At 42.7% G+C, this 26,284-nt stretch overlaps 3 protein-coding genes across 34 annotated transcripts in view; 2 read left to right on the top strand and 1 right to left on the bottom strand.

The window, feature by feature from the left end:
* Positions 1-26,284, top strand: part of LOC127395203 (adenosine 5'-monophosphoramidase HINT1-like) — a 213,788-nt gene that overhangs the window by 145,051 nt on the left and 42,453 nt on the right. The window lies entirely within an intron of this gene.
* LOC127395208 (transcription factor BTF3-like) lies at positions 2,333-11,734 on the top strand. 5 transcript variants are annotated; one of them, XM_051641834.1, is made up of 6 exons: positions 2,484-2,568; positions 4,582-4,624; positions 5,199-5,312; positions 5,512-5,713; positions 10,782-10,841; positions 11,357-11,734. In XM_051641834.1, the coding sequence occupies exons 4-6, from the start codon at positions 5,518-5,520 to the stop codon at positions 11,401-11,403; spliced, it is 303 nt and encodes a 100-aa protein (XP_051497794.1). In that variant the 5' UTR covers positions 2,484-2,568; positions 4,582-4,624; positions 5,199-5,312; positions 5,512-5,517; the 3' UTR covers positions 11,404-11,734. The 5 variants fall into 5 exon arrangements, with proteins under 5 accessions (XP_051497791.1, XP_051497794.1, XP_051497790.1 ...); XM_051641830.1 differs by having other exon boundaries at positions 2,510-2,568; positions 3,974-4,624; XM_051641831.1 differs by lacking the exon at positions 4,582-4,624 and having other exon boundaries at positions 2,333-2,568.
* Positions 16,448-26,189, bottom strand: LOC127395206 (transcription factor BTF3-like). Of its 4 annotated transcripts, XM_051641828.1 has the most exons (7): positions 26,009-26,189; positions 25,614-25,682; positions 23,557-23,599; positions 22,869-22,982; positions 22,468-22,669; positions 17,340-17,399; positions 16,448-16,825 (listed from the first exon to the last, which is right to left on the bottom strand). In XM_051641828.1, exons 5-7 carry the CDS (start codon positions 22,661-22,663, stop codon positions 16,779-16,781), a joined length of 303 nt encoding a protein of 100 aa, XP_051497788.1. In that variant the 5' UTR covers positions 22,664-22,669; positions 22,869-22,982; positions 23,557-23,599; positions 25,614-25,682; positions 26,009-26,189; the 3' UTR covers positions 16,448-16,778. The 4 variants fall into 4 exon arrangements, with proteins under 4 accessions (XP_051497788.1, XP_051497786.1, XP_051497785.1 ...); XM_051641826.1 differs by lacking the exon at positions 23,557-23,599; XM_051641825.1 differs by lacking the exon at positions 26,009-26,189 and having other exon boundaries at positions 23,557-24,207.

Genomic DNA, 26,284 nt, shown 5'->3' on the forward strand with positions numbered 1-26,284 from the left:
TGGGATCTTCAACACGCTGCTGCACCCTGTTGTAGTGATATTATCAATGCAAATCTGTATGTACCTTGTCATAGTAGTAACTTGTTACTGTAGGAGGCAGGTGAAGCTCTGCATTGATAAGCAGGTGAAAGGACTGGGACTGGCCAAGTGCCTCCTACCACAGTCAAGGGCAAGACTGGGTTGGCCTCCGGGTTTGCCACCAATAAGAACCTTGAGCTCCGCTGTTGGCTGCAACCCAGCAGAAGTTAAGTGGTGGAGACACATGCCATAACAGACCTTGATGTGAGGGATGGCCTCCTCTGTTATGAGGGCCATCCAGGAGGGGAGGGCAGGCTACAAAGCCTGCAGCTGTCATGAATCACCAAATGGTTGTATCTGGACATCCATTCAATGATGGCGACACACCAAAGCCCGGATTATGTCCACCCTCATCTTGAACAGCTATTGGCAAAACAAAAAAGGGGAGATGTGGAAAATAGCCATGGGAAAAGAAAAGGGGCCTCCTCTATCTGTAAAGAAGGAGACAAAACAATATGAGACCAGGTAAGGGCCAGGGCTTGCTGTGAGCAGCACTGTGAATGTTGACAAAAATCAGAACACTGTTTATCGTGTGATTGGCTACATCCTGGGAACCCAAGGTCTGTGTGTGTGCCAAGGAGCAGGTGTGAGTGCTGTTTACGCTCTCTGTACCCTGGTTGCTTATTCTCAGTTCCCACTTGTCACTGTTTGACTCGGGTTCGACAACAACAGGTAGGGAAGGAGAGAGAGAAAAAGAGAGAGACTTGGCTGGATTGAAAACTAAACTACACAGCTTTAATTAAACACTAATGCTAAAAGAAAAAATATACAATTATATACAAATATGTTCAGGTATGTGCAAAAGCCTCTCGCCTCCCCCCACCCCCAGCAACTCCCACAGCGCTCTCCTTAGCTGCAAACAGTCCTGGAGAATCCCGGACTGCTGCCAGAGAAAGTGCAGAGTCCTCCCCAGACACTGGCCATGGATGGAAGAGAAGGGAAGAAGAAGCAGGAAGGAAGTTGTCTTCTGTGATCTCTGACCTTCCTCTGAGCTTACGTAGATATATGGAATGGAATATCTCTGGCCAATTTTGCTGTCTGTCTAACTCAGCCTCCGATGGGGGTGGGGGGGTGTCATAGATCTCCCTGTAGTGTCTGAGCTGGCACAGTAAAGATGTGAATTTGAAGACCCAGCAGTTACAAAAACATTCCTCTCTTATCAGCCTTAGTTGGAAGGCTCTGTGACTAGTTAAAAGAAAGCTTAATGAAGGAAAAAAAAAAAAAATCAGTAAAAGGAAAATTGGCTTCATCCTGGCTCAAACCAGGACAATCAGCATTGCTATTTGCATGTAAATTTGATGAGCACTTTGTTATATTCTTCCCTGTCTCTTCTGGTTTTCCTTAGTCCTGTTACTAGTTCCACTCTGTCCCCATTTGAATTTCTGAAATAGTTTCAGAAAGCAGCAACCTCCTGCCAGACTTTCCCTTTTTTTTAGGAAAAAAAACCCAACAACCTACACTTCCTCCTCATGCCACACAAGGGAGCTGGTGCCCCCAGCGGGGAGCCAAGAGGTCGAGGACAGGGCTTTTGCCTTCCACCTTTTCCAAGAACCATGCTAGGTGATCACAGCTCCCCCCCCCCCGTGGCAACAGAGGCAAACTGTCCCGAAGCTATGATGCAAGGTTTTCGCCGTGGCACTTTATTTTAAGCAATAATTCAGTAATTGGTATACTGATGGTTTTCCCACAGAAATAAATGCTCTGTTACTCAAGTCCAAGGAGATGGAAATCAGCCATTAAAATTTATTCTTACTTGGCTGAGTACATTCTTACATAGCCAAACTTCTACTCATGGCACGCACCAATTTTGGATTTCCAAAGCTGTTTTTTTGTGCCTTAGTCTTACATTCTTCCAGTAACCTTTAAGCAACCTTGAAGTTCACTTCTATAAACCCTAATGATGCTGCTCAAGTCACATCCTGAAGAGACAGCTGTAAACTACAGCCAGAACTGCTACTTATTTCCTACAACTATTTTATAATTTCTTGGAACAAAAATGTCAGAAGTAGAGCAACCATGAAAGTTTATCCTAATTCTAGGTAACATGTTGCACCTAAGCAATTCACAGCTCTAGATAATCACTAACATAAACCAGCTGCAACTCCATATTCTCCAGACCGTACAAAGGATAAGGGAGAGACAAAAAAAAGATAAAGACTGCATTTATTGGGATAATAAACTAAAATCTATTGTGCATTTTTCACTAGGAAGCTGATGGCTAGGGGCATTCCAGCAGAGTTTTTCCAGACTGTTGTGGACCTGGATTTTTGGTTTTTCTTGGCATCCTCCCACTGGGAACGTGTGTGGTGAGGGGTAGCTGCGGCCCCTCTACCTGCCCTACTGCCAGGCTCGGGTTGTTGTGGCCTGCGCCGCCAGTGCTTCCTGACCCGCTTTCCATGGACGCTCTTGTTGCTTCCGCAGATGAAAGAAACGATCATGAACCAAGAAAAGCTCGCCAAGCTCCAGGCCCAAGTGCGCATCGGTGGCAAGGTAGGAGTCTTCTACCCTCCCTGCTCTCGGGATTGTGTGCTTCTGCCCACATACTGGGCCTAGGACATGGGATCCTGGAAACTCATGTGGGGAGTAGCCCTAAGTCTCTCAGCTTGGCTGGATCGTCCTCAGGGGGTGCTGCACTACTGCAGGGATCTCTAGTCAGTTCAGTAGAAGCAGAATGGCCTTTTATGTTTGAGTTTGTTATATTATAGCTGACTTGTAGCCTATATTCTTGTATGGGCTATATTAGAAGACATTTAAGATTTGAAATAGACCTTACAGCAAGTGATCTTCTGTATAGATTTCATAACAGATTAGAGGGCTGTGTTCCAAATTCTCATCACAAATCTTTAAGATGGCCATGACTGTTTTCTTGCTTTTTAGGACAAAACTGGAGTTTCTGTACTTGTCATACTCTTATCTTTTTAGAATAACATGCTTGGAAGACCTTTTTATTTTATTGTGACATCTGAATGCATGTAGCTATGTGATTACTTATAATCTGAAAATAAAAAAGTATGCTGAATACAGTTGTATGCTAGTAAGCATTTTAATTGCAGTTTCAATTTTAAGGCAAGAATTTGTTAGTAATTTTCTTATACCTGAGGAAATGTACATACAATATGTTAGAATACAAATTATTCAACAGAACTCTTGCTGACAGTTTCCAGTAGCTTTCATTCCTGTGTTGGAGTTTTTGCTGCTAGCTGGAGTTAGCCTTAAATCAGGGTTAATCCAGTAATTAACTGGCTTGGTGATTTTGTGTATTCTTTGTATGGGTTACTAGTTAAGCAGAGAACTGCTGTACTGTATTGAGTATGATGTGTGTGTTACCTGTTTGTATTGACTATAAAGGGTTTTAATGTTTTCACTGTACTACTTTCCCCCCCCCCCCTCCTTGTGAGAAAAGATTGCACATTGCCTCTGCCGGAAGATTTTCATGTCACTGTAAGACTGCAGGTCTTAAAAACAAGCTAAATATTATATTTAGGTGGAGGGCTATTGTAGTACTTCATTATGTGAAATTTGATATTTTTGTGTAGGATGTTGATATAGCTAAATGTAATGTCATTTCTTCCAAACCTTTTTAGAAGAATAGCAAATGAGTCTGTGTTAGTGTTCCATTTGTACCCTGCTGTACCCTCTCCTCTTTAATATCAAGGTAGAGGGGTGTGAACAGTGTGTCTCAGCATGATCAGGATGGAATTTGCTTACTAAAACTATGTAATCTTTAGAAGCTTAAATCTGTGGAGGTGAAAGCAGTAGCTGTTCATTTAAATTAAATTCATATTGAGTGGTTTGATATCTGTCCTTAATATGGGTAAAAAGGGGATGCGTGTTCCTATATAGCCTTTGATTAAAAACATTCTTTTTTGAAATTTATTGAGATTCTTTTTTCCAGGGAGACTTAACATAACCCTTATGTGGCTCAGTTTCTGGGTAGTCAAGGTACTTAATTTCATCTCTGTAATTTTATTAGTTTTCAAATCTCTGTGTGTGCTAACCTGACAGTAGCAGGGAATGAACATCAAGCTTTCTAGACAAACAACTAAACTTGTGAGCTGTAGTCTTCCAAGTGTTAGTTTCGTGTGAATTTGTCTATTAACGTTTCTTGTTTGTTACTGGATTATGTTAGAAGTATTACTGTCCAGCCAATTTTCTGACTTTTACCAGTTGACTCAAAAGATATTGCAGCTGTTTATACAGCTGGGCAGCAACACATTTCATTAGTGCTAGCATGTAGCAGATGTGCAACTGGAATAGGAGAACTTAGATTAGTAGTTCTAGTGTGTCAAAAAGGAGCTTAGTTTCACCTGTTCTGAGACATTTGCATGTCAAATTTTACTGAAGCATTATGATTGTGCAAGGAAGTATAAATCGACACTTTCTTCTTTTTCATAATTATAGATATATTGTAATATGGGGCAGTTGTTTCCCTTGAGAAATCTAGAGCTCTATGTCTGTAGGGGAACTTAACCTTTGCTTTTTTTTTTTTCCCTTTCTGAACAGGGTTGGTTGGTCTGGAATACTATGTAGAACTATTTCTTTTAATGTATGTATAAAATATTTTGTATATATCTTCAAATTGGTATGTGTAAGTCCATCAGATGGAGATGTTTACTTGAAATACAAAAAATAGTAGTTTGGGTTTTCTCATATTTGTTGGTTGATGATATGTTGATAACTTCATGGTCTCTGACTATTATAAAAATTTGGATACAACTTAAAAAGATGACTGAAGGAAAAATTAATGGGCTTCAGAAATTACTGAAAACTGTGCTCAGTCTTCAGTTTTATGCCTACGGTAACAGACAAGGATAAACTCGCAATTTTTCTTTTCTAGGTAGGATGTGGCAGAATCCCTATGAGAATTGTGGAATGAAGGTTCTCTGGTGCATGGCTTCCTAAAATCTTGCACTTCTTACAAATATGTGAAGCTTGCTTTTTAGCAAGGGAAAGACTGCTGCAGTGCAGCTGGGGGGTTGGGGTAGTGTGTGCTGTAACACAGAAATAGGACTTTGTATACAAAGTTGTTTTTTAGATGACTGCAGAGTAGTTCTATGGCTATGAGGATTAGAGTTTGTGAAGAAGTACTTAAATACTAATTTATAACTTTTTTTGCAAAGGGTACTGCCCGCAGAAAGAAGAAGGTTGTCCACAGAACAGCTACAGCAGATGACAAGAAACTTCAGTTTTCTTTGAAGAAACTGGGCGTCAACAACATTTCTGGAATTGAAGAGGTAATTGCTTCAAAGGGAAAAATGTTTTTCTATATAGAAATATAACATGTATAAAATTTAGTTTTCTGGTAAGTAACATCTTAAACTTGTCTGTAAAATATCAATAGATCTTTATTGAGCTTCAGGAACTTTAGCTACTTTCCTGTTAAATTGAAAAATCACACTAAATGCTTGAAATACTGGATTTTTTTTCTTGCAGGTAAATATGTTTACCAACCAAGGAACGGTCATTTACTTCAATAACCCTAAAGTTCAGGCATCTCTGTCTGCTAACACTTTCACTATCACCGGCCATGCTGAGACAAAGCAGCTGACAGAAATGCTTCCTAGCATCTTAAATCAGCTCGGAGCTGACAGTCTGACCAGCCTGAGGAGACTGGCAGGAGCCCGACCCAAGCAGCGTAAGTTGAAACTTGAATGCATTTCATGCTGGCAGCTGACATGTGCCTTATTTGCATAGGTGCAGTGAAATTCAGTGCACTCTTACTGTCTACAAGCATATTATAAAATGCTTATAAAGAAACGGAACTCTCAGATCTTATTTATAGCTCAAATCTGACAATTAATATAACAGAATAAGGGAAAGGCACCTGACTCTCAGTATATCCTGCAGCTAGTGTAGGACAAGAAAGTTGTAGCAAGACTTGTTTTATGATAGTTCACTTCTTGGTGTGGCTATCATATTTTGACATACCTAGTTCATTAAAGGTAGGTAGAGTTACTCTGGGAGAGTGAGATTTAAAAAAATATATATAGAATGGCTAGGGTTGGCAGGGACAGCTCCGACTAGATCAGGTTGCTCAGAGCCCCATCCAACATAGCCTTGAACACTTCCAGGGATGGGGCTTCCACAATTTCCCTGGGCAACCTGTTCCAGTGTCTCACCACCCTCATAGTGAAGAATTTCCTCCTAATGTCTAATCTAAATCTCCCCTCTTCCAGTTTTAATCCATTATCCCTTGTCCTCTCACTACAAGCCCTTGTAAAAAGTCCCTCCCCAGCTTTCCTGTAGGCTCCCTTCAGATAGTGGAAGGCCGCTATGAGGCCCTTCCAGGGCCTTCTCTTCTCCAAGCTGAACAACCTCAACTCTCTCAGCCTGTCCTTGTAGGAGAGGTGCTCCAGCCCTCAGGTCATCTTTGTGGCCCTCCTTTGGACTCGCTCCAACAGCTCCATGTCCTTCTTGTGTTGGGGGCTCCAGAACTGGATACAGCACTCCAGGTGGGGTCTCACGAGAGACAAGGAAAGGGGGAGAATCGCCTTCCTCAACCTGCTGGCCCTGCTTCTTTTGATACAGTTGGCTTTCTGGGCTGCAAGCACACATTGCTGGCCCATGTTGAACTTCTCGTCCACCATCACCCTTAAGTTCTTCTCCTCAGGGCTGTTATCGATCCATTCTCCACCCAACCTGTATTTCTGCATGGGATTGCCCCGACCCAGGTGCAGAACCTTGCACTTGGCCTTGTTGAACTTCATGCAGTTTGCACAAACCCACCTCTCTAGCCTGTCAAGGTCCCTCTGGATGGTATCCCTTCTCTCCAGCATGTCGACCACACCACACAGTGTGGTGTCGTCAGCAAACTTGCTGAGGGTGCACTCAATTCTACTGTCCATGTTGCTGACAAAGATGTTAAACAGTGCCAGTTCAAGTACTGATCCTTGAGGAACACTGCTTGTCACTGGTCTCCATCTGGACATTGGGCCGTTGATCACAACTCTGAGTGCAACCAGCCAGCCAATTCCTTATCCATTCTGTAGTCCATCAAATCCATATCTTTCCAATTTAGAGATGAGGATGTCACGTGGGACAGTGTCAAAAGCTTTGCAGATGTCCAGGTAGATGACATCACTTGCTCTTCCTTTGTTCACTGTCAGAACCTGGGTGGTGCAACCCAGAGAGATTCAGATTGGAGCCCCTTGCTTTCTAAACTCCTCAGAGATGAGCCTAGGTGTGGCTGGATCCAACCTTAGTCTCAGACCTGGCCCTCCCAGGGAGAGTGATTAAAATGTTACGGTCCGAGGAAATGCTTGACTGTCCGATATGCCTTGATTGGATTAACGCGAAATGACACTCAGGGTATTTATTTGAATATTAGGTTTAATTAAAACTATAGGAGTCATGGTTTGACTCGGGATCGGCAATTAAACCAGCGACAATAATGCTCTTGATCCCCTCCCACCCAGGTAGGGAAGGAGAGAGAGAGAACAAGGAGAGAGACTTTCTATATTGAAAACTAAACTAGACAGCTTTAATGAAATACTAATGATAAAATATGTACAATTATATAAAAGTACGTGCAGGAACGTGCAAAACACTTATCACCTCCCCCCACTCTCAGCAACTCCCACGGCACTCTCCTTAGCTGTGAGCAGTTCTGAAAAGTCCTGGACCACTGCCGGAGATAGCGGCAGATCAGATAGGAGCTGAGGGTAGGATTATGAGGGTCAGGAACGCATGAGCCTAGGGATCAACGGTGACAGATAGATGGAGTCCTCCCCGGACGCTGGCCATGAATGGAAGAAAAGGCAATAAGAAAAAAGGAAGAAGAACGCCTTTTACTTCTGTGATCCCTGACTTTATACCGAGAGCTGTGTAGATATATCATGTATGGAATATCTCTGGCCAATTTTGCTGTCCGTCTAGTCTGTTCCTCCCATAGGGAGGGTTTCACTTAATCATTTTGCTATGATGAGGAAGCGTGGTTGACACATATCACCATTGAGCAACTGGAGTGGACCTCTGCTCCTCCATAGTTATCTCTATATGCAGGCCGGCCGTAGTCGGTTATGGTCCTTGATATTGTGTTCTCCATCTTCTCAGGCAGTCCTTTTGGGATGCAAATGAGGCTTTGTTTGAGGGCTTACAATGATGTTTCAGTACCACTTCCCTCAATTGGTCCTGAGGGCTGGTCCCTTACAGTCCACCAATGCTGTGACGCCATCCTAAAAGGCCACCACATTAGTCAGGCAGGATTTGCCTTTAGTGAAGCCATGTTTGCTGTCACCAATCACCCCTTTGTTTTCTATGTGCCTTAGCAGATCCTTCAGGAGGATCTGCTCCATGATCTTTCCGGGCACAGAGGTGAGACTGACTGGCCTGTAGTTCCCCAGGTTTTCTTTTTTTTTTTTCTTCTTGAAAATGGGATGTATGTTTCCCCTTTTCCAGTCACTGGGAACTTTGCCAGACTGCCATAATTCTTCAAATATGATGGACAGTGGCTTTGCAATTTCATTGGCCAGTTCCCTCAGGAGCCATGGATTAATCCTGTCAGGCCCCATGGACTTGTACACCTTCAGGTCCTTCTGGTGGTCTCAAACCTGTTCTTCTACATCAAGCGGATCTTCCTTTTCCCAGTCTCTGCCTTTGCCTTCTATGACTTGGATGGTGTGACCAGAGCCCTTGCTGGTGAAGACTGATATACTTTGAGTATGTCTGTTTTGACACTTTCAATGGAAGCATAAACAATGGGAGAGGGACTTGAGGACAGACATCTTGCTACTGCTTTGGTCCCTCGCAGGTGTGGTGAAGGTATTTATTCTTGTATGGGCTTTTTGATAGCTAAGAGGGAATTATACAGTATTTGTAAGGAAATATGTTATAATTTCTGTGTGTGTAGAACAGTGTAGAGAACAGGACTGGCATGATCCTTAAGCTAAATACACCAACTTCCTATTCCCTCCTTAAATTAGTAAAAGAACCTGAACACTTGTTCTCCCTAAAACTGTGTGGGTAAAAATAGAGGAGGGACTTAAGTATGTGGTGATTGGAAAAGGTGCTGCTGCTACAGGGTGAGAATCGAGAGTGAAAGATAGGCTTGTTGACAATGGGAACATTCTTCATGTCCTGCATGTAGGATCTTTGTACTTACTTCCTATTTCTGGTAGGTATGAACTTGATTGTTGCATTTTTTCTTTCTGTGCTTTGCTGCCAGCAAAGATAGTCCCTGTTTCCATTCCTAAAGCTGTTGATGCTTCACTTCTGTCAACTTGGCACTGAAAAAATCCTGCTAGAAGTAGTCTTCAGGAGGTGAGGCAAACTGCTTCTTTCCCCATGGAGCTCAGGTCCCTCCTTCCTAGTGTCACCTGTGTGGCTTCCTTGTGGTAGTAGTGGGGCTTGAAAGAAAGAAAACTTAAAGGATTTTAAATGATCCCTTAAGATCTCTCATTCCAAGGTGAGTATGTTCTGGATGAGCTAAATTGCACACTTTTGATATTAGGGAAGCTTGTTTAAAGTGTTTGCTTTGTATGACCTGGTAAATAGCTATTTCTTTCCACTTTGGGTGGATGCCAGAGTAGTTGCACAAACCTTTCCATTCAGCATTGTTTGCTAGATTTGGAAGTCTGACATTAGAGTGAAGTGTGGTGATTGCATTTGCTGCTGCTAAAGTAAACTTAGCCTGGTCTTGAGGATGAGAGAGAATGCAGACAATTTAGGAGGAAATAACATAGTTTGCTTTTAAAATGTTGTTTTTGTCACTAGTATGCATTCAAACTCTAACAGCTTTCTGCTGTTAAAACAAAAGGAGGATTAGTGGTGACCTTGTCCCAAGCCCTTTCAGAACAAAGTTTATGCATTCATCTATTTTGGTTCTCTAGAAATCGGGATACAGCAATTTCAGAAGTGTAGTATAAATCCATCTCTTTCCTCATGCTTTTCTTAGAAACTGAGAAAGATTAATTAGGATAAAACACAGGTGATAGCTGTACTACCTAGAGAGTATGAGACCGTTTAGCCTAAGAATAGCAGTAAAAGTAGTGGCACAGGCACCCAGGGACCTGAGATATCTATTCTTAGCATTATACTGCTGCGGTTTCACGGATGCTCGTTGGTCTGCTACAATGGACATGGTTAAGTTTCACTAACTCTGGCAAATATAATGGGAATAGTCAAGAAGTGACTGAGTTAGCAGAGATGTGGACCAGGACATGTGGTTGTCTCAACCACCTTAGTATAAAATTGTGCATCCAGTTCCATATTCCTCTGGCTTTGCCAGGGAACAATAATATCTTTAAGTGCCTCTAGTCATGTATGTCTACCTGCAGATTCACAATTACACCGTAGTTTTCCTTGAAGGCCTAGAATCATAAGATTTCCGTGTAACTTGCTAATGTTGTAAAACTACTGAGTAGTCAATAAACCGAGCTGCTTTTGAGAGAAATTGGTAATTTTCAGCTAAAAGTGCAGAGACTGATTTTATTGTTATACAAGGCATTCTATATAACTAGAACCAGGATGGTGACTAGTAAACTGGCTTAGCATGCATCTTCTCACTTTCCAGCTGAGCTGTTTGAGCATTATTGGAAACAAAGGGTTAGTTGTAGATTTTCATTCACCAAGGGAAATGGATAGAGCATTGCAGTTTAGCTCAGACTCTTTTATAATGTTTTCAGAAAACACAAAGCAAAACAACTTTGTAATCAAGATGCTTATGGTGAGTTTGACTGATGCTTTTGAACTGCTTGCTCTTGCAGCTGTGGATGGAAAAGCACCACTTGCTACTGGTGATGATGATGATGATGGTGAAGTTCCAGGTAAGAACAAGCATGGAATGGAGGAAAAGGAAGTTAATTTTGCTGAGAGAAAACATGTGCAGCATAAGATTGGATCAAGGATGTAAGAATATTGACTAAAGACTCGCTGTTGTAGAATTTGTGGACTTTGTTTTCAGACGCCATGTGAGACTTATATGGACCGTTTGTTTGAGTTAGCATTTTTGTTCTGTGTAGGAGTAATAGCTATGGCTAAGATAATTATTTACTATTCAGTAAGAAGAGTGGTAAGAAACTGCCTTTTCAGTATCACTTTGTCCAGTTGTGGGTATGGTGAAGTTAAATGCTCTTAGAGGGTTCATTATAAAGCACAATTCTAAAACTTGTTTAAACGAGAATCATAGAATCATGAAGCTCTTAAATATTATTTGGTCTCTATTTCATAAGCTGATTTTTTTTTTTTTCTTTGTAAGCACTTTATATGAAGTAGAACTTTGGGGAGGGGGAAATTGGCAAAGCAAAAGTGGGTCAAACTTTAAACATTTTTCTTTTTCTAGATCTGGTTGAAAACTTTGATGAAGCTTCAAAGAATGAGGCAAACTGAACTAAGTGACACTTTCTGAATAAAGTTAAAACTTGAAAAAGTTACATGGAGTTGCTATTTTATATTGTGACTGCTAATATTTGATTTTATTTTTATTTCCTGATGAGATACCAAGATTTATAATATTTGGAAACTCCTTGAACCTACAGCTCTTTTTTGGTTATTGCCTGTACATAATGTTATTTTTGTGGCCTAGTTGAAAGAGCCTGTGCTTTGAAATAAGTCAGATTGCTAATGAATCTTGGCCTAGACACAATTTTTGGGTAACTTGCATACAAGCAAAAATCCTATCTTTAATGAACTTTGGCATGCAATAAAAAAATAAAATACATTTTCTGGTGTGGCTTTTTGTCAGAACAGCAGGAAAAAAAATGGCCATAACTATGAAACAGTCATAAAAGGTCAATGTCCTGGTTTGAGCCAGGATGAGGCCAATTTTGACATAGAGGGCAACACCCCCCATCCTGTCTTCCCTGTCTGTCCTTCCTAAAGAGTTTATAACCCTCCAGCTGCGTGCATTTGTATAAAGGCATTTAAGCTGGGCCTTCAGTAAGTTTGCCTGACTAGCTGACTTCACCACCACACCAACCCTAGGCTCATCTGTAGTAAGCCTGGCTTTATCCCCCACCCCCTTCCAACCTAGTTTAAAGCCCTATCAATGAGTCCCACTAATTCCTGCCCTAGTACCATTTTCCCCCTGTGGGACAGGGTCTTCCGATCCAATGGCAGCAGGCCCAGTGTCCTGTAAACCAAACCATGATCAAAAAACCACAAGTCCTGTTGGTAGCACCAGTTTTGGAGCCAGCCATTGATCTGTGAGGTCTTCTTGTTAACCCACTCACCATTCCCCAAGACTGGAGGGACAGAGGAGAACACAACTTGTGCACCCGAGCCCTTGACCAGTCATCCCAATGCCCTAAAATCTTTCTGGCAGGATCCACATTTGAGATGCTTGTGAAGAACTGTCTCCTATGGGTGGGACCCCATGCTGGAGTAGGGGGATCCTTTTCATGGGATGCCATCCTTCAGGAACAGACCTCCAGTGTGGGTCCCCCTCAGGGCCACAGGTCCTGCCAGAAAACTCACTCTGACTTGGGCTCCTCTCTCCAGGGGGTCACAAGTTGTCACCGTTTGACTCGGGTTCGACAACAATGCTCTCGATCCCCTTCCCCTCCCACCCAGGTAGGGAAGGAGAGAGAGAATTAGAAGAGAGAGACTTGGCTGGATTGAAAAGTAAACTACACAGCTTTAATTAAACACTAATGATATAAGGAAATATATACAATTATATACAGATATGTTCAGATATGTGCAAAAGCCTCTAGCCTCCCCCCACCCCCAGCAATTCCCACAGCACTCCCCTCAGCTGGAACAGTTCCGAGAAGTTCCGGAGCTGCTGCTGGAGAAAGCGGAGAGTTATGAGGGTCAGGAGAGCTCAAGCCTAAGGGTCGACAGTGCTGGATGGAGTCCTCCCTGGATGCCAGCCATGGACGGAAGAGAAGGGGAGAAGAAGCAGGAAGGAAGTTGTCTTCTGTGATCTCTGACCTTCCTCTGAGCTTACGTAGATCTATGGAATGGAATATCTCTGGCCAATTTTGCTGTCTGTCTAGGGGGTGGTCATAGATCTCCCTGGCAATTTTACCAGGCCTTTTGTTTTGTCATGTGTGTAATTAAAGCTGGGTGATTAAAGCAGTCCATTTACTCCAAGTCACATCGGTGGCATGATGGATAGGAGAAAGGTTATTCTGGAACATGAATCTCAGCACTGGTAATCTGGGCACCAGGAGGAGCTGCGCTTCAGTGCCGATCACTTCCGAAGTGGCTCTAACTCCTTCGTATGCTGCAAGTATCTCCTTCTCAGTTGTTGTGTAGTTGGCCTCAGAACCTCTGTAGCTCCGGCTCCAGAATCCCAAAGGGTCGACCTCGAGTCTCCCCTGGTGCTTTGTGCCAGAGGCTCCAGTTGGGACCGTTGTGTCCGGCTGCGGTGTAGAGCACATTCTTGATGTCTGGGCCTATTTGAACTGGTCCAAGGGCCATTGCCTGCACAATCTCCTTTTTGATCTGCTCAAAAGCTTTCTGTTGGTCAGGGCCCCATTTAAAGTCACTCTTCTTTCAGGTCACCTCATAGAGAGGTTTCACAATTTCACTGTAACATGGAATATGCATTCTTCATAAACCAACAGTCCCTAAAAAGGTTTGAGTGTCCTTTTTAGTAGATGGAGGTCAATTTTCATACATTACAAAGTGTCTTAGGAACACAGTGTATGTGCTGACCTGCTAACACTGGGAATTCACTAATTAAGTGGAAAATGCTCCATTATGCAGCAAAAAAATTTTAGAAGCCAGTTTTCTAACACAGCCAAACCAAGATGCTCTGCAGAAAAGCTAAAACTGTCATGGTTTGACTCAGGATGGGCAATTAAACCAGAGACAACAATGCTCTCAATCCCCTCCCCCTGCCACCCAGGTAGGGAAGGAGAAAGAAAATAAGGAGAGAGACTCTCTGAATTGAAAACTAAACTAGACATAGATCTACGTAAGCTCAGAGGAAGGTCAGAGATCACAGAAGACAACTTCCTTCCTGCTTTCTAGAAATACTTTATGGTTGTATTGGGCTTATGTTGCAATGTTCGGGGACCTGCAGGGCTGGCTTCTATGAGAAGCTGCTAGAAGCTTCTCCCATTGTTGGGAATTAAAATAATTTACTTGTAAAAAAATGAGAATTGTGTGAGCTCTTAAAATTTAGTTGAATTGAAACTGGTTTTGCTTAGCTTAGCATGAGCGACTGGGGTGCTGAGCCCTTCAGCCGCAAATTGTAACTGAACTCTAGTCAAAATGGAGAAATACTGGGTGAAGTATACTGAGATTCATGTTCCAGGGGTGGAAACACAGCTCAACCATTTGCCATGGAGAAGGGTGGAGCTCCAGAACACCTGCAGTACATCGATGACATCATTGTGTGGGGTGACAAGCCAGAAGAAGTCTTTGAGAAAGGTAAAGAGATCATCTGAATTCTTCTGGATGCTGGTTTTGCTGTAAAAAGAAGCAAGGTCAAGGGACCTTCACAAGAGATCCAGTTCCTGGGGATGAAGTGGCAAGATGGTCGTTGCCAGATCCCAATGGATGTGATTAACAAAATAACAGCTATGGCCCCACCATCTACTAAAAAGGACACTCAAACCTTTTTAGGGACTGTTGGTTTATGAAGAATGCATATTCCATGTTACAGTGAAATTGTGAAACCTCTCTATGAGGTGACCTGAAAGAAGAGTGACTTTAAATGGGGCCCTGACCAACAGAAAGCTTTTGAGCAGATCAAAAAGGAGATTGTGCAGGCAATGGCCCTTGGACCAGTTCAAATAGGCCCAGACATCAAGAATGTGCTCTACACCGCAGCCGGACACAACGGTCCCAACTGGAGCCTCTGGCACAAAGCACCAGGGGAGACTCGAGGTCGACCCTTTGGGATTCTGGAGCCGGAGCTACAGAGGTTCTGAGGCCAACTACACAACAACTGAGAAGGAGATACTTGCAGCATACGAAGGAGTTAGAGCTGCTTCGGAAGTGATAGGCACTGAAGCGCAGCTCCTCCTGGTGCCCAGATTACCAGTGCTGAGATTCATGTTCCAGAATAAACTTGCTCTGATCCATCATGCCACCGATGTGACTTGGAGTAAATGGACTGCTTTAATCACCCAGCTTTAATTACACACATGACAAAACAAAAGGCCTGGTAAAATTGCCAGGGAGATCTATGACCACCCCCTAGACAGACAGCAAAATTGGCCAGAGATATTCCATTCCATAGATCTACGTAAGCTCAGAGGAAGGTCAGAGATCACAGAAGACAACTTCCTTCCTGCTTCTTCTCCCCTTCTCTTCCGTCCATGGCTGGCATCCAGGGAGGACTCCATCCAGCACTGTCGACCCTTAGGCTTGAGCTCTCCTGACCCTCATAACTCTCCGCTTTCTCCAGCAGCAGCTCCGGAACTTCTCGGAACTGTTCCAGCTGAGGGGAGTGCTGTGGGAATTGCTGGGGGTGGGGGGAGGCTAGAGGCTTTTGCACATATCTGAACATATCTGTATATAATTGTATATATTTCCTTATATCATTAGTGTTTAATTAAAGCTGTGTAGTTTACTTTTCAATCCAGCCAAGTCTCTCTCTTCTAATTCTCTCTCTCCTTCCCTACCTGGGTGGGAGGGGAAGGGGATCGAGAGCATTGTTGTCGAACCCGAGTCAAACGGTGACAACTTGTGACCCCCTGGAGAGAGGAGCCCAAGTCAGAGTGAGTTTTCTGGCAGGACCTGTGGCCCTGAGGGGGACCCACACTGGAGGTCTGTTCCTGAAGGATGGCATCCCATGAAAAGGATCCCCCTACTCCAGCATGGGGTCCCACCCATAGGAGACAGTTCTTCACAAGCATCTCAAATGTGGATCCTGCCAGAAAGATTTTAGGGCATTGGGATGACTGGTCAAGGGCTCGGGTGCACAAGTTGTGTTCTCCTCTGTCCCTCCAGTCTTGGGGAATGGTGAGTGGGTTAACAAGAAGACCTCACAGATCAATGGCTGGCTCCAAAACTGGTGCTACCAACAGGACTTGTGGTTTTTTGATCATGGTTTGGTTTACAGGACACTGGGCCTGCTGCCATTGGATCGGAAGACCCTGTCCCACAGGGGGAAAATGGTACTAGGGCAGGAATTAGTGGGACTCATTGATAGGGCTTTAAACTAGGTTGGAAGGGGGTGGGGGATAAAGCCAGGCTTACTACAGATGAGCCTAGGGTTGGTGTGGTGGTGAAGTCAGCTAGTCAGGCAAACTTACTGAAGGCCCAGCTTAAATGCCTTTATACAAATGCACGCAGCTGGAGGGTTATAAACTCTTTAGGAAGGACAGACAGGGAAGACAGGATGGGGGGTGTTGCCCTCTATGTCAAAATTGGCCTCATCCTGGCTCAAACCAGGACATTGACCTTTTATGACTGTTTCATAGTTATGGCCATTTTTTTTCCTGCTGTTCTGACAAAAAGCCACACCAGAAAATGTATTTTATTTTTTTATTGCATGCCAAAGTTCATTAAAGATAGGATTTTTGCTTGTATGCAAGTTACCCAAAAATTGTGTCTAGGCCAAGATTCATTAGCAATCTGACTTATTTCAAAGCACAGGCTCTTTCAACTAGGCCACAAAAATAACATTATGTACAGGCAATAACCAAAAAAGAGCTGTAGGTTCAAGGAGTTTCCAAATATTATAAATCTTGGTATCTCATCAGGAAATAAAAATAAAATCAAATATTAGCAGTCACAATATAAAATAGCAACTCCATGTAACTTTTTCAAGTTTTAACTTTATTCAGAAAGTGTCACTTAGTTCAGTTTGCCTCATTCTTTGAAGCTTCATCAAAGTTTTCAACCAGATCTAGAAAAAGAAAAATGTTTAAAGTTTGACCCACTTTTGCTTTGCCAATTTCCCCCTCCCCAAAGTTCTACTTCATATAAAGTGCTTACAAAGAAAAAAAAAAAATCAGCTTATGAAATAGAGACCAAATAATATTTAAGAGCTTCATGATTCTATGATTCTCGTTTAAACAAGTTTTAGAATTGTGCTTTATAATGAACCCTCTAAGAGCATTTAACTTCACCATACCCACAACTGGACAAAGTGATACTGAAAAGGCAGTTTCTTACCACTCTTCTTACTGAATAGTAAATAATTATCTTAGCCATAGCTATTACTCCTACACAGAACAAAAATGCTAACTCAAACAAACGGTCCATATAAGTCTCACATGGCGTCTGAAAACAAAGTCCACAAATTCTACAACAGCGAGTCTTTAGTCAATATTCTTACATCCTTGATCCAATCTTATGCTGCACATGTTTTCTCTCAGCAAAATTAACTTCCTTTTCCTCCATTCCATGCTTGTTCTTACCTGGAACTTCACCATCATCATCATCATCACCAGTAGCAAGTGGTGCTTTTCCATCCACAGCTGCAAGAGCAAGCAGTTCAAAAGCATCAGTCAAACTCACCATAAGCATCTTGATTACAAAGTTGTTTTGCTTTGTGTTTTCTGAAAACATTATAAAAGAGTCTGAGCTAAACTGCAATGCTCTATCCATTTCCCTTGGTGAATGAAAATCTACAACTAACCCTTTGTTTCCAATAATGCTCAAACAGCTCAGCTGGAAAGTGAGAAGATGCATGCTAAGCCAGTTTACTAGTCACCATCCTGGTTCTAGTTATATAGAATGCCTTGTATAACAATAAAATCAGTCTCTGCACTTTTAGCTGAAAATTACCAATTTCTCTCAAAAGCAGCTCGGTTTATTGACTACTCAGTAGTTTTACAACATTAGCAAGTTACACGGAAATCTTATGATTCTAGGCCTTCAAGGAAAACTACGGTGTAATTGTGAATCTGCAGGTAGACATACATGACTAGAGGCACTTAAAGATATTATTGTTCCCTGGCAAAGCCAGAGGAATATGGAACTGGATGCACAATTTTATACTAAGGTGGTTGAGACAACCACATGTCCTGGTCCACATCTCTGCTAACTCAGTCACTTCTTGACTATTCCCATTATATTTGCCAGAGTTAGTGAAACTTAACCATGTCCATTGTAGCAGACCAACGAGCATCCGTGAAACCGCAGCAGTATAATGCTAAGAATAGATATCTCAGGTCCCTGGGTGCCTGTGCCACTACTTTTACTGCTATTCTTAGGCTAAACGGTCTCATACTCTCTAGGTAGTACAGCTATCACCTGTGTTTTATCCTAATTAATCTTTCTCAGTTTCTAAGAAAAGCATGAGGAAAGAGATGGATTTATACTACACTTCTGAAATTGCTGTATCCCGATTTCTAGAGAACCAAAATAGATGAATGCATAAACTTTGTTCTGAAAGGGCTTGGGACAAGGTCACCACTAATCCTCCTTTTGTTTTAACAGCAGAAAGCTGTTAGAGTTTGAATGCATACTAGTGACAAAAACAACATTTTAAAAGCAAACTATGTTATTTCCTCCTAAATTGTCTGCATTCTCTCTCATCCTCAAGACCAGGCTAAGTTTACTTTAGCAGCAGCAAATGCAATCACCACACTTCACTCTAATGTCAGACTTCCAAATCTAGCAAACAATGCTGAATGGAAAGGTTTGTGCAACTACTCTGGCATCCACCCAAAGTGGAAAGAAATAGCTATTTACCAGGTCATACAAAGCAAACACTTTAAACAAGCTTCCCTAATATCAAAAGTGTGCAATTTAGCTCATCCAGAACATACTCACCTTGGAATGAGAGATCTTAAGGGATCATTTAAAATCCTTTAAGTTTTCTTTCTTTCAAGCCCCACTACTACCACAAGGAAGCCACACAGGTGACACTAGGAAGGAGGGACCTGAGCTCCATGGGGAAAGAAGCAGTTTGCCTCACCTCCTGAAGACTACTTCTAGCAGGATTTTTTCAGTGCCAAGTTGACAGAAGTGAAGCATCAACAGCTTTAGGAATGGAAACAGGGACTATCTTTGCTGGCAGCAAAGCACAGAAAGAAAAAATGCAACAATCAAGTTCATACCTACCAGAAATAGGAAGTAAGTACAAAGATCCTACATGCAGGACATGAAGAATGTTCCCATTGTCAACAAGCCTATCTTTCACTCTCGATTCTCACCCTGTAGCAGCAGCACCTTTTCCAATCACCACATACTTAAGTCCCTCCTCTATTTTTACCCACACAGTTTTAGGGAGAACAAGTGTTCAGGTTCTTTTACTAATTTAAGGAGGGAATAGGAAGTTGGTGTATTTAGCTTAAGGATCATGCCAGTCCTGTTCTCTACACTGTTCTACACACACAGAAATTATAACATATTTCCTTACAAATACTGTATAATTCCCTCTTAGCTATCAAAAAGCCCATACAAGAATAAATACCTTCACCACACCTGCGAGGGACCAAAGCAGTAGCAAGATGTCTGTCCTCAAGTCCCTCTCCCATTGTTTATGCTTCCATTGAAAGTGTCAAAACAGACATACTCAAAGTATATCAGTCTTCACCAGCAAGGGCTCTGGTCACACCATCCAAGTCATAGAAGGCAAAGGCAGAGACTGGGAAAAGGAAGATCCGCTTGATGTAGAAGAACAGGTTTGAGACCACCAGAAGGACCTGAAGGTGTACAAGTCCATGGGGCCTGACAGGATTAATCCATGGCTCCTGAGGGAACTGGCCAATGAAATTGCAAAGCCACTGTCCATCATATTTGAAGAATTATGGCAGTCTGGCAAAGTTCCCAGTGACTGGAAAAGGGGAAACATACATCCCATTTTCAAGAAGAAAAAAAAAAAAGAAAACCTGGGGAACTACAGGCCAGTCAGTCTCACCTCTGTGCCCGGAAAGATCATGGAGCAGATCCTCCTGAAGGATCTGCTAAGGCACATAGAAAACAAAGGGGTGATTGGTGACAGCAAACATGGCTTCACTAAAGGCAAATCCTGCCTGACTAATGTGGTGGCCTTTTAGGATGGCGTCACAGCATTGGTGGACTGTAAGGGACCAGCCCTCAGGACCAATTGAGGGAAGTGGTACTGAAACATCATTGTAAGCCCTCAAACAAAGCCTCATTTGCATCCCAAAAGGACTGCCTGAGAAGATGGAGAACACAATATCAAGGACCATAACCGACTACGGCCGGCCTGCATATAGAGATAACTATGGAGGAGCAGAGGTCCACTCCAGTTGCTCAATGGTGATATGTGTCAACCACGCTTCCTCATCATAGCAAAATGATTAAGTGAAACCCTCCCTATGGGAGGAACAGACTAGACGGACAGCAAAATTGGCCAGAGATATTCCATACATGATATATCTACACAGCTCTCGGTATAAAGTCAGGGATCACAGAAGTAAAAGGCGTTCTTCTTCCTTTTTTCTTATTGCCTTTTCTTCCATTCATGGCCAGCGTCCGGGGAGGACTCCATCTATCTGTCACCGTTGATCCCTAGGCTCATGCGTTCCTGACCCTCATAATCCTACCCTCAGCTCCTATCTGATCTGCCGCTATCTCCGGCAGTGGTCCAGGACTTTTCAGAACTGCTCACAGCTAAGGAGAGTGCCGTGGGAGTTGCTGAGAGTGGGGGGAGGTGATAAGTGTTTTGCACGTTCCTGCACGTACTTTTATATAATTGTACATATTTTATCATTAGTATTTCATTAAAGCTGTCTAGTTTAGTTTTCAATATAGAAAGTCTCTCTCCTTGTTCTCTCTCTCTCCTTCCCTACCTGGGTGGGAGGGGATCAAGAGCATTATTGTCGCTGGTTTAATTGCCGATCCCGAGTCAAACCATGACTCCTATAGTTTTAATTAAACCTAATATTCAAATAAATACCCTGAGTGTCATTTCGCGTTAATCCAATCAAGGCATATCGGACAGTCAAGCATTTCCTCGGACCGTAACATTTTAATCACTCTCCCTGGGAGGGCCAGGTCTGAGACTAAGGTTGGATCCAGCCACACCTAGGCTCATCTCTGAGGAGTTTAGAAAGCAAGGGGCTCCAATCTGAATCTCTCTGGGTTGCACCACCCAGGTTCTGACAGTGAACAAAGGAAGAGCAAGTGATGTCATCTACCTGGACATCTGCAAAGCTTTTGACACTGTCCCACGTGACATCCTCATCTCTAAATTGGAAAGATATGGATTTGATGGACTACAGAATGGATAAGGAATTGGCTGGCTGGTTGCACTCAGAGTTGTGATCAACGGCCCAATGTCCAGATGGAGACCAGTGACAAGCAGTGTTCCTCAAGGATCAGTACTTGAACTGGCACTGTTTAACATCTTTGTCAGCAACATGGACAGTAGAATTGAGTGCACCCTCAGCAAGTTTGCTGACGACACCACACTGTGTGGTGTGGTCGACATGCTGGAGAGAAGGGATACCATCCAGAGGGACCTTGACAGGCTAGAGAGGTGGGTTTGTGCAAACTGCATGAAGTTCAACAAGGCCAAGTGCAAGGTTCTGCACCTGGGTCGGGGCAATCCCATGCAGAAATACAGGTTGGGTGGAGAATGGATCGATAACAGCCCTGAGGAGAAGAACTTAAGGGTGATGGTGGACGAGAAGTTCAACATGGGCCAGCAATGTGTGCTTGCAGCCCAGAAAGCCAACTGTATCAAAAGAAGCAGGGCCAGCAGGTTGAGGAAGGCGATTCTCCCCCTTTCCTTGTCTCTCGTGAGACCCCACCTGGAGTGCTGTATCCAGTTCTGGAGCCCCCAACACAAGAAGGACATGGAGCTGTTGGAGCGAGTCCAAAGGAGGGCCACAAAGATGACCTGAGGGCTGGAGCACCTCTCCTACAAGGACAGGCTGAGAGAGTTGAGGTTGTTCAGCTTGGAGAAGAGAAGGCCCTGGAAGGGCCTCATAGCGGCCTTCCACTATCTGAAGGGAGCCTACAGGAAAGCTGGGGAGGGACTTTTTACAAGGGCTTGTAGTGAGAGGACAAGGGATAATGGATTAAAACTGGAAGAGGGGAGATTTAGATTAGACATTAGGAGGAAATTCTTCACTATGAGGGTGGTGAGACACTGGAACAGGTTGCCCAGGGAAATTGTGGAAGCCCCATCCCTGGAAGTGTTCAAGGCTATGTTGGATGGGGCTCTGAGCAACCTGATCTAGTCGGAGCTGTCCCTGCCAACCCTAGCCATTCTATATATATTTTTTTAAATCTCACTCTCCCAGAGTAACTCTACCTACCTTTAATGAACTAGGTATGTCAAAATATGATAGCCACACCAAGAAGTGAACTATCATAAAACAAGTCTTGCTACAACTTTCTTGTCCTACACTAGCTGCAGGATATACTGAGAGTCAGGTGCCTTTCCCTTATTCTGTTATATTAATTGTCAGATTTGAGCTATAAATAAGATCTGAGAGTTCCGTTTCTTTATAAGCATTTTATAATATGCTTGTAGACAGTAAGAGTGCACTGAATTTCACTGCACCTATGCAAATAAGGCACATGTCAGCTGCCAGCATGAAATGCATTCAAGTTTCAACTTACGCTGCTTGGGTCGGGCTCCTGCCAGTCTCCTCAGGCTGGTCAGACTGTCAGCTCCGAGCTGATTTAAGATGCTAGGAAGCATTTCTGTCAGCTGCTTTGTCTCAGCATGGCCGGTGATAGTGAAAGTGTTAGCAGACAGAGATGCCTGAACTTTAGGGTTATTGAAGTAAATGACCGTTCCTTGGTTGGTAAACATATTTACCTGCAAGAAAAAAAATCCAGTATTTCAAGCATTTAGTGTGATTTTTCAATTTAACAGGAAAGTAGCTAAAGTTCCTGAAGCTCAATAAAGATCTATTGATATTTTACAGACAAGTTTAAGATGTTACTTACCAGAAAACTAAATTTTATACATGTTATATTTCTATATAGAAAAACATTTTTCCCTTTGAAGCAATTACCTCTTCAATTCCAGAAATGTTGTTGACGCCCAGTTTCTTCAAAGAAAACTGAAGTTTCTTGTCATCTGCTGTAGCTGTTCTGTGGACAACCTTCTTCTTTCTGCGGGCAGTACCCTTTGCAAAAAAAGTTATAAATTAGTATTTAAGTACTTCTTCACAAACTCTAATCCTCATAGCCATAGAACTACTCTGCAGTCATCTAAAAAACAACTTTGTATACAAAGTCCTATTTCTGTGTTACAGCACACACTACCCCAACCCCCCAGCTGCACTGCAGCAGTCTTTCCCTTGCTAAAAAGCAAGCTTCACATATTTGTAAGAAGTGCAAGATTTTAGGAAGCCATGCACCAGAGAACCTTCATTCCACAATTCTCATAGGGATTCTGCCACATCCTACCTAGAAAAGAAAAATTGCGAGTTTATCCTTGTCTGTTACCGTAGGCATAAAACTGAAGACTGAGCACAGTTTTCAGTAATTTCTGAAGCCCATTAATTTTTCCTTCAGTCATCTTTTTAAGTTGTATCCAAATTTTTATAATAGTCAGAGACCATGAAGTTATCAACATATCATCAACCAACAAATATGAGAAAACCCAAACTACTATTTTTTGTATTTCAAGTAAACATCTCCATCTGATGGACTTACACATACCAATTTGAAGATATATACAAAATATTTTATACATACATTAAAAGAAATAGTTCTACATAGTATTCCAGACCAACCAACCCTGTTCAGAAAGGGAAAAAAAAAAAAGCAAAGGTTAAGTTCCCCTACAGACATAGAGCTCTAGATTTCTCAAGGGAAACAACTGCCCCATATTACAATATATCTATAATTATGAAAAAGAAGAAAGTGTCGATTTATACTTCCTTGCACAATCATAATGCTTCAGTAAAATTTGACATGCAAATGTCTCAGAACAGGTGAAACTAAGCTCCTTTTTGACACACTAGAACTACTAATCTAAGTTCTCCTATTCCAGTTGCACATCTGCTACATGCTAGCACTAATGAAATGTGTTGCTGCCCAGCTGTATAAACAGCTGCAATATCTTTTGAGTCAACTGGTAAAAGTCAGAAAATTGGCTGGACAGTAATACTTCTAACATAATCCAGTAACAAACAAGAAACGTTAATAGACAAATTCACACGAAACTAACACTTGGAAGACTACAGCTCACAAGTTTAGTTGTTTGTCTAGAAAGCTTGATGTTCATTCCCTGCTACTGTCAGGTTAGCACACACAGAGATTTGAAAACTAATAAAATTACAGAGATGAAATTAAGTACCTTGACTACCCAGAAACTGAGCCACATAAGGGTTATGTTAAGTCTCCCTGGAAAAAAGAATCTCAATAAATTTCAAAAAAGAATGTTTTTAATCAAAGGCTATATAGGAACACGCATCCCCTTTTTACCCATATTAAGGACAGATATCAAACCACTCAATATGAATTTAATTTAAATGAACAGCTACTGCTTTCACCTCCACAGATTTAAGCTTCTAAAGATTACATAGTTTTAGTAAGCAAATTCCATCCTGATCATGCTGAGACACACTGTTCACACCCCTCTACCTTGATATTAAAGAGGAGAGGGTACAGCAGGGTACAAATGGAACACTAACACAGACTCATTTGCTATTCTTCTAAAAAGGTTTGGAAGAAATGACATTACATTTAGCTATATCAACATCCTACACAAAAATATCAAATTTCACATAATGAAGTACTACAATAGCCCCTCCACCTAAATATAATATTTAGCTTGTTTTTAAGACCTGCAGTCTTACAGTGACATGAAAATCTTCCGGCAGAGGCAATGTGCAATCTTTTCTCACAAGGAGGGGGGGGGGGGAAAGTAGTACAGTGAAAACATTAAAACCCTTTATAGTCAATACAAACAGGTAACACACACATCATACTCAATACAGTACAGCAGTTCTCTGCTTAACTAGTAACCCATACAAAGAATACACAAAATCACCAAGCCAGTTAATTACTGGATTAACCCTGATTTAAGGCTAACTCCAGCTAGCAGCAAAAACTCCAACACAGGAATGAAAGCTACTGGAAACTGTCAGCAAGAGTTCTGTTGAATAATTTGTATTCTAACATATTGTATGTACATTTCCTCAGGTATAAGAAAATTACTAACAAATTCTTGCCTTAAAATTGAAACTGCAATTAAAATGCTTACTAGCATACAACTGTATTCAGCATACTTTTTTATTTTCAGATTATAAGTAATCACATAGCTACATGCATTCAGATGTCACAATAAAATAAAAAGGTCTTCCAAGCATGTTATTCTAAAAAGATAAGAGTATGACAAGTACAGAAACTCCAGTTTTGTCCTAAAAAGCAAGAAAACAGTCATGGCCATCTTAAAGATTTGTGATGAGAATTTGGAACACAGCCCTCTAATCTGTTATGAAATCTATACAGAAGATCACTTGCTGTAAGGTCTATTTCAAATCTTAAATGTCTTCTAATATAGCCCATACAAGAATATAGGCTACAAGTCAGCTATAATATAACAAACTCAAACATAAAAGGCCATTCTGCTTCTACTGAACTGACTAGAGATCCCTGCAGTAGTGCAGCACCCCCTGAGGACGATCCAGCCAAGCTGAGAGACTTAGGGCTACTCCCCACATGAGTTTCCAGGATCCCATGTCCTAGGCCCAGTATGTGGGCAGAAGCACACAATCCCGAGAGCAGGGAGGGTAGAAGACTCCTACCTTGCCACCGATGCGCACTTGGGCCTGGAGCTTGGCGAGCTTTTCTTGGTTCATGATCGTTTCTTTCATCTGCGGAAGCAACAAGAGCGTCCATGGAAAGCGGGTCAGGAAGCACTGGCGGCGCAGGCCACAACAACCCGAGCCTGGCAGTAGGGCAGGTAGAGGGGCCGCAGCTACCCCTCACCACACACACGTTCCCAGTGGGAGGACGTCCCAGCTCTGTCAGGTGGGGGAAGTCTGCTAGCACGCAGCGCCGCCCGAGCTAACCTTAACTCAGCTCCCCTCAGGGCCAGCCCATAACCGCCTTGTCTTGCCCCAGTCACCGCGATCCACAGCCCTCAGTCGCGCAACAAATTCCTCCTCCCGGCCACTGCCCCCCACCGCCTCCTTTGTACCTTCTTGGGACCGAAGCAGCGGTGCCGGAGCAGGGAAGATAGACAAGTACTGCGGGCGCAGGACCAAGCATAGCACACGGGATGAAGCGAGATGGCGGCCGGAATGGGAGGCACACCACGCTGCTGCTGTTGCCGCCGCCTAGGCCATGAGGGGGCACCCTCTGTGGCGGCGGGGCCTCTTCCGCCTCCTCCGCCCGGGGAGGTGTTGGGATGTGAAGTATGGGAGTTTCCTGCTTGTGGGAGATTTTGAACTGTCATAAGTACGCTCCGGTGCAT

This window comes from Apus apus, chromosome W, assembly GCF_020740795.1.
Source record: "Apus apus isolate bApuApu2 chromosome W, bApuApu2.pri.cur, whole genome shotgun sequence".
Lineage (NCBI taxonomy): Eukaryota > Metazoa > Chordata > Aves > Apodiformes > Apodidae > Apus > Apus apus.

Coding starts and splice junctions, on each gene's coding strand:
- LOC127395208 (XM_051641830.1), top strand. CDS start 4,529: ATGTCTGTAGGGGAACTTAACCTTTGCTTTTTTTTTTTTCCCTTTCTG. Junction 5,313..5,511: donor ACATTTCTGGAATTGAAGAG/GTAATTGCTTCA, acceptor TTTTTCTTGCAG/GTAAATATGTTTACCAACCA. Junction 10,842..11,356: donor TGATGATGGTGAAGTTCCAG/GTAAGAACAAGC, acceptor TTCTTTTTCTAG/ATCTGGTTGAAAACTTTGAT.
- LOC127395206 (XM_051641825.1), bottom strand. CDS start 23,652: ATGTCTGTAGGGGAACTTAACCTTTGCTTTTTTTTTTTTCCCTTTCTG. Junction 17,400..22,467: donor AGGAGCCCGACCCAAGCAGC/GTAAGTTGAAAC, acceptor TTGCTCTTGCAG/CTGTGGATGGAAAAGCACCA. Junction 16,826..17,339: donor TGATGATGGTGAAGTTCCAG/GTAAGAACAAGC, acceptor TTCTTTTTCTAG/ATCTGGTTGAAAACTTTGAT.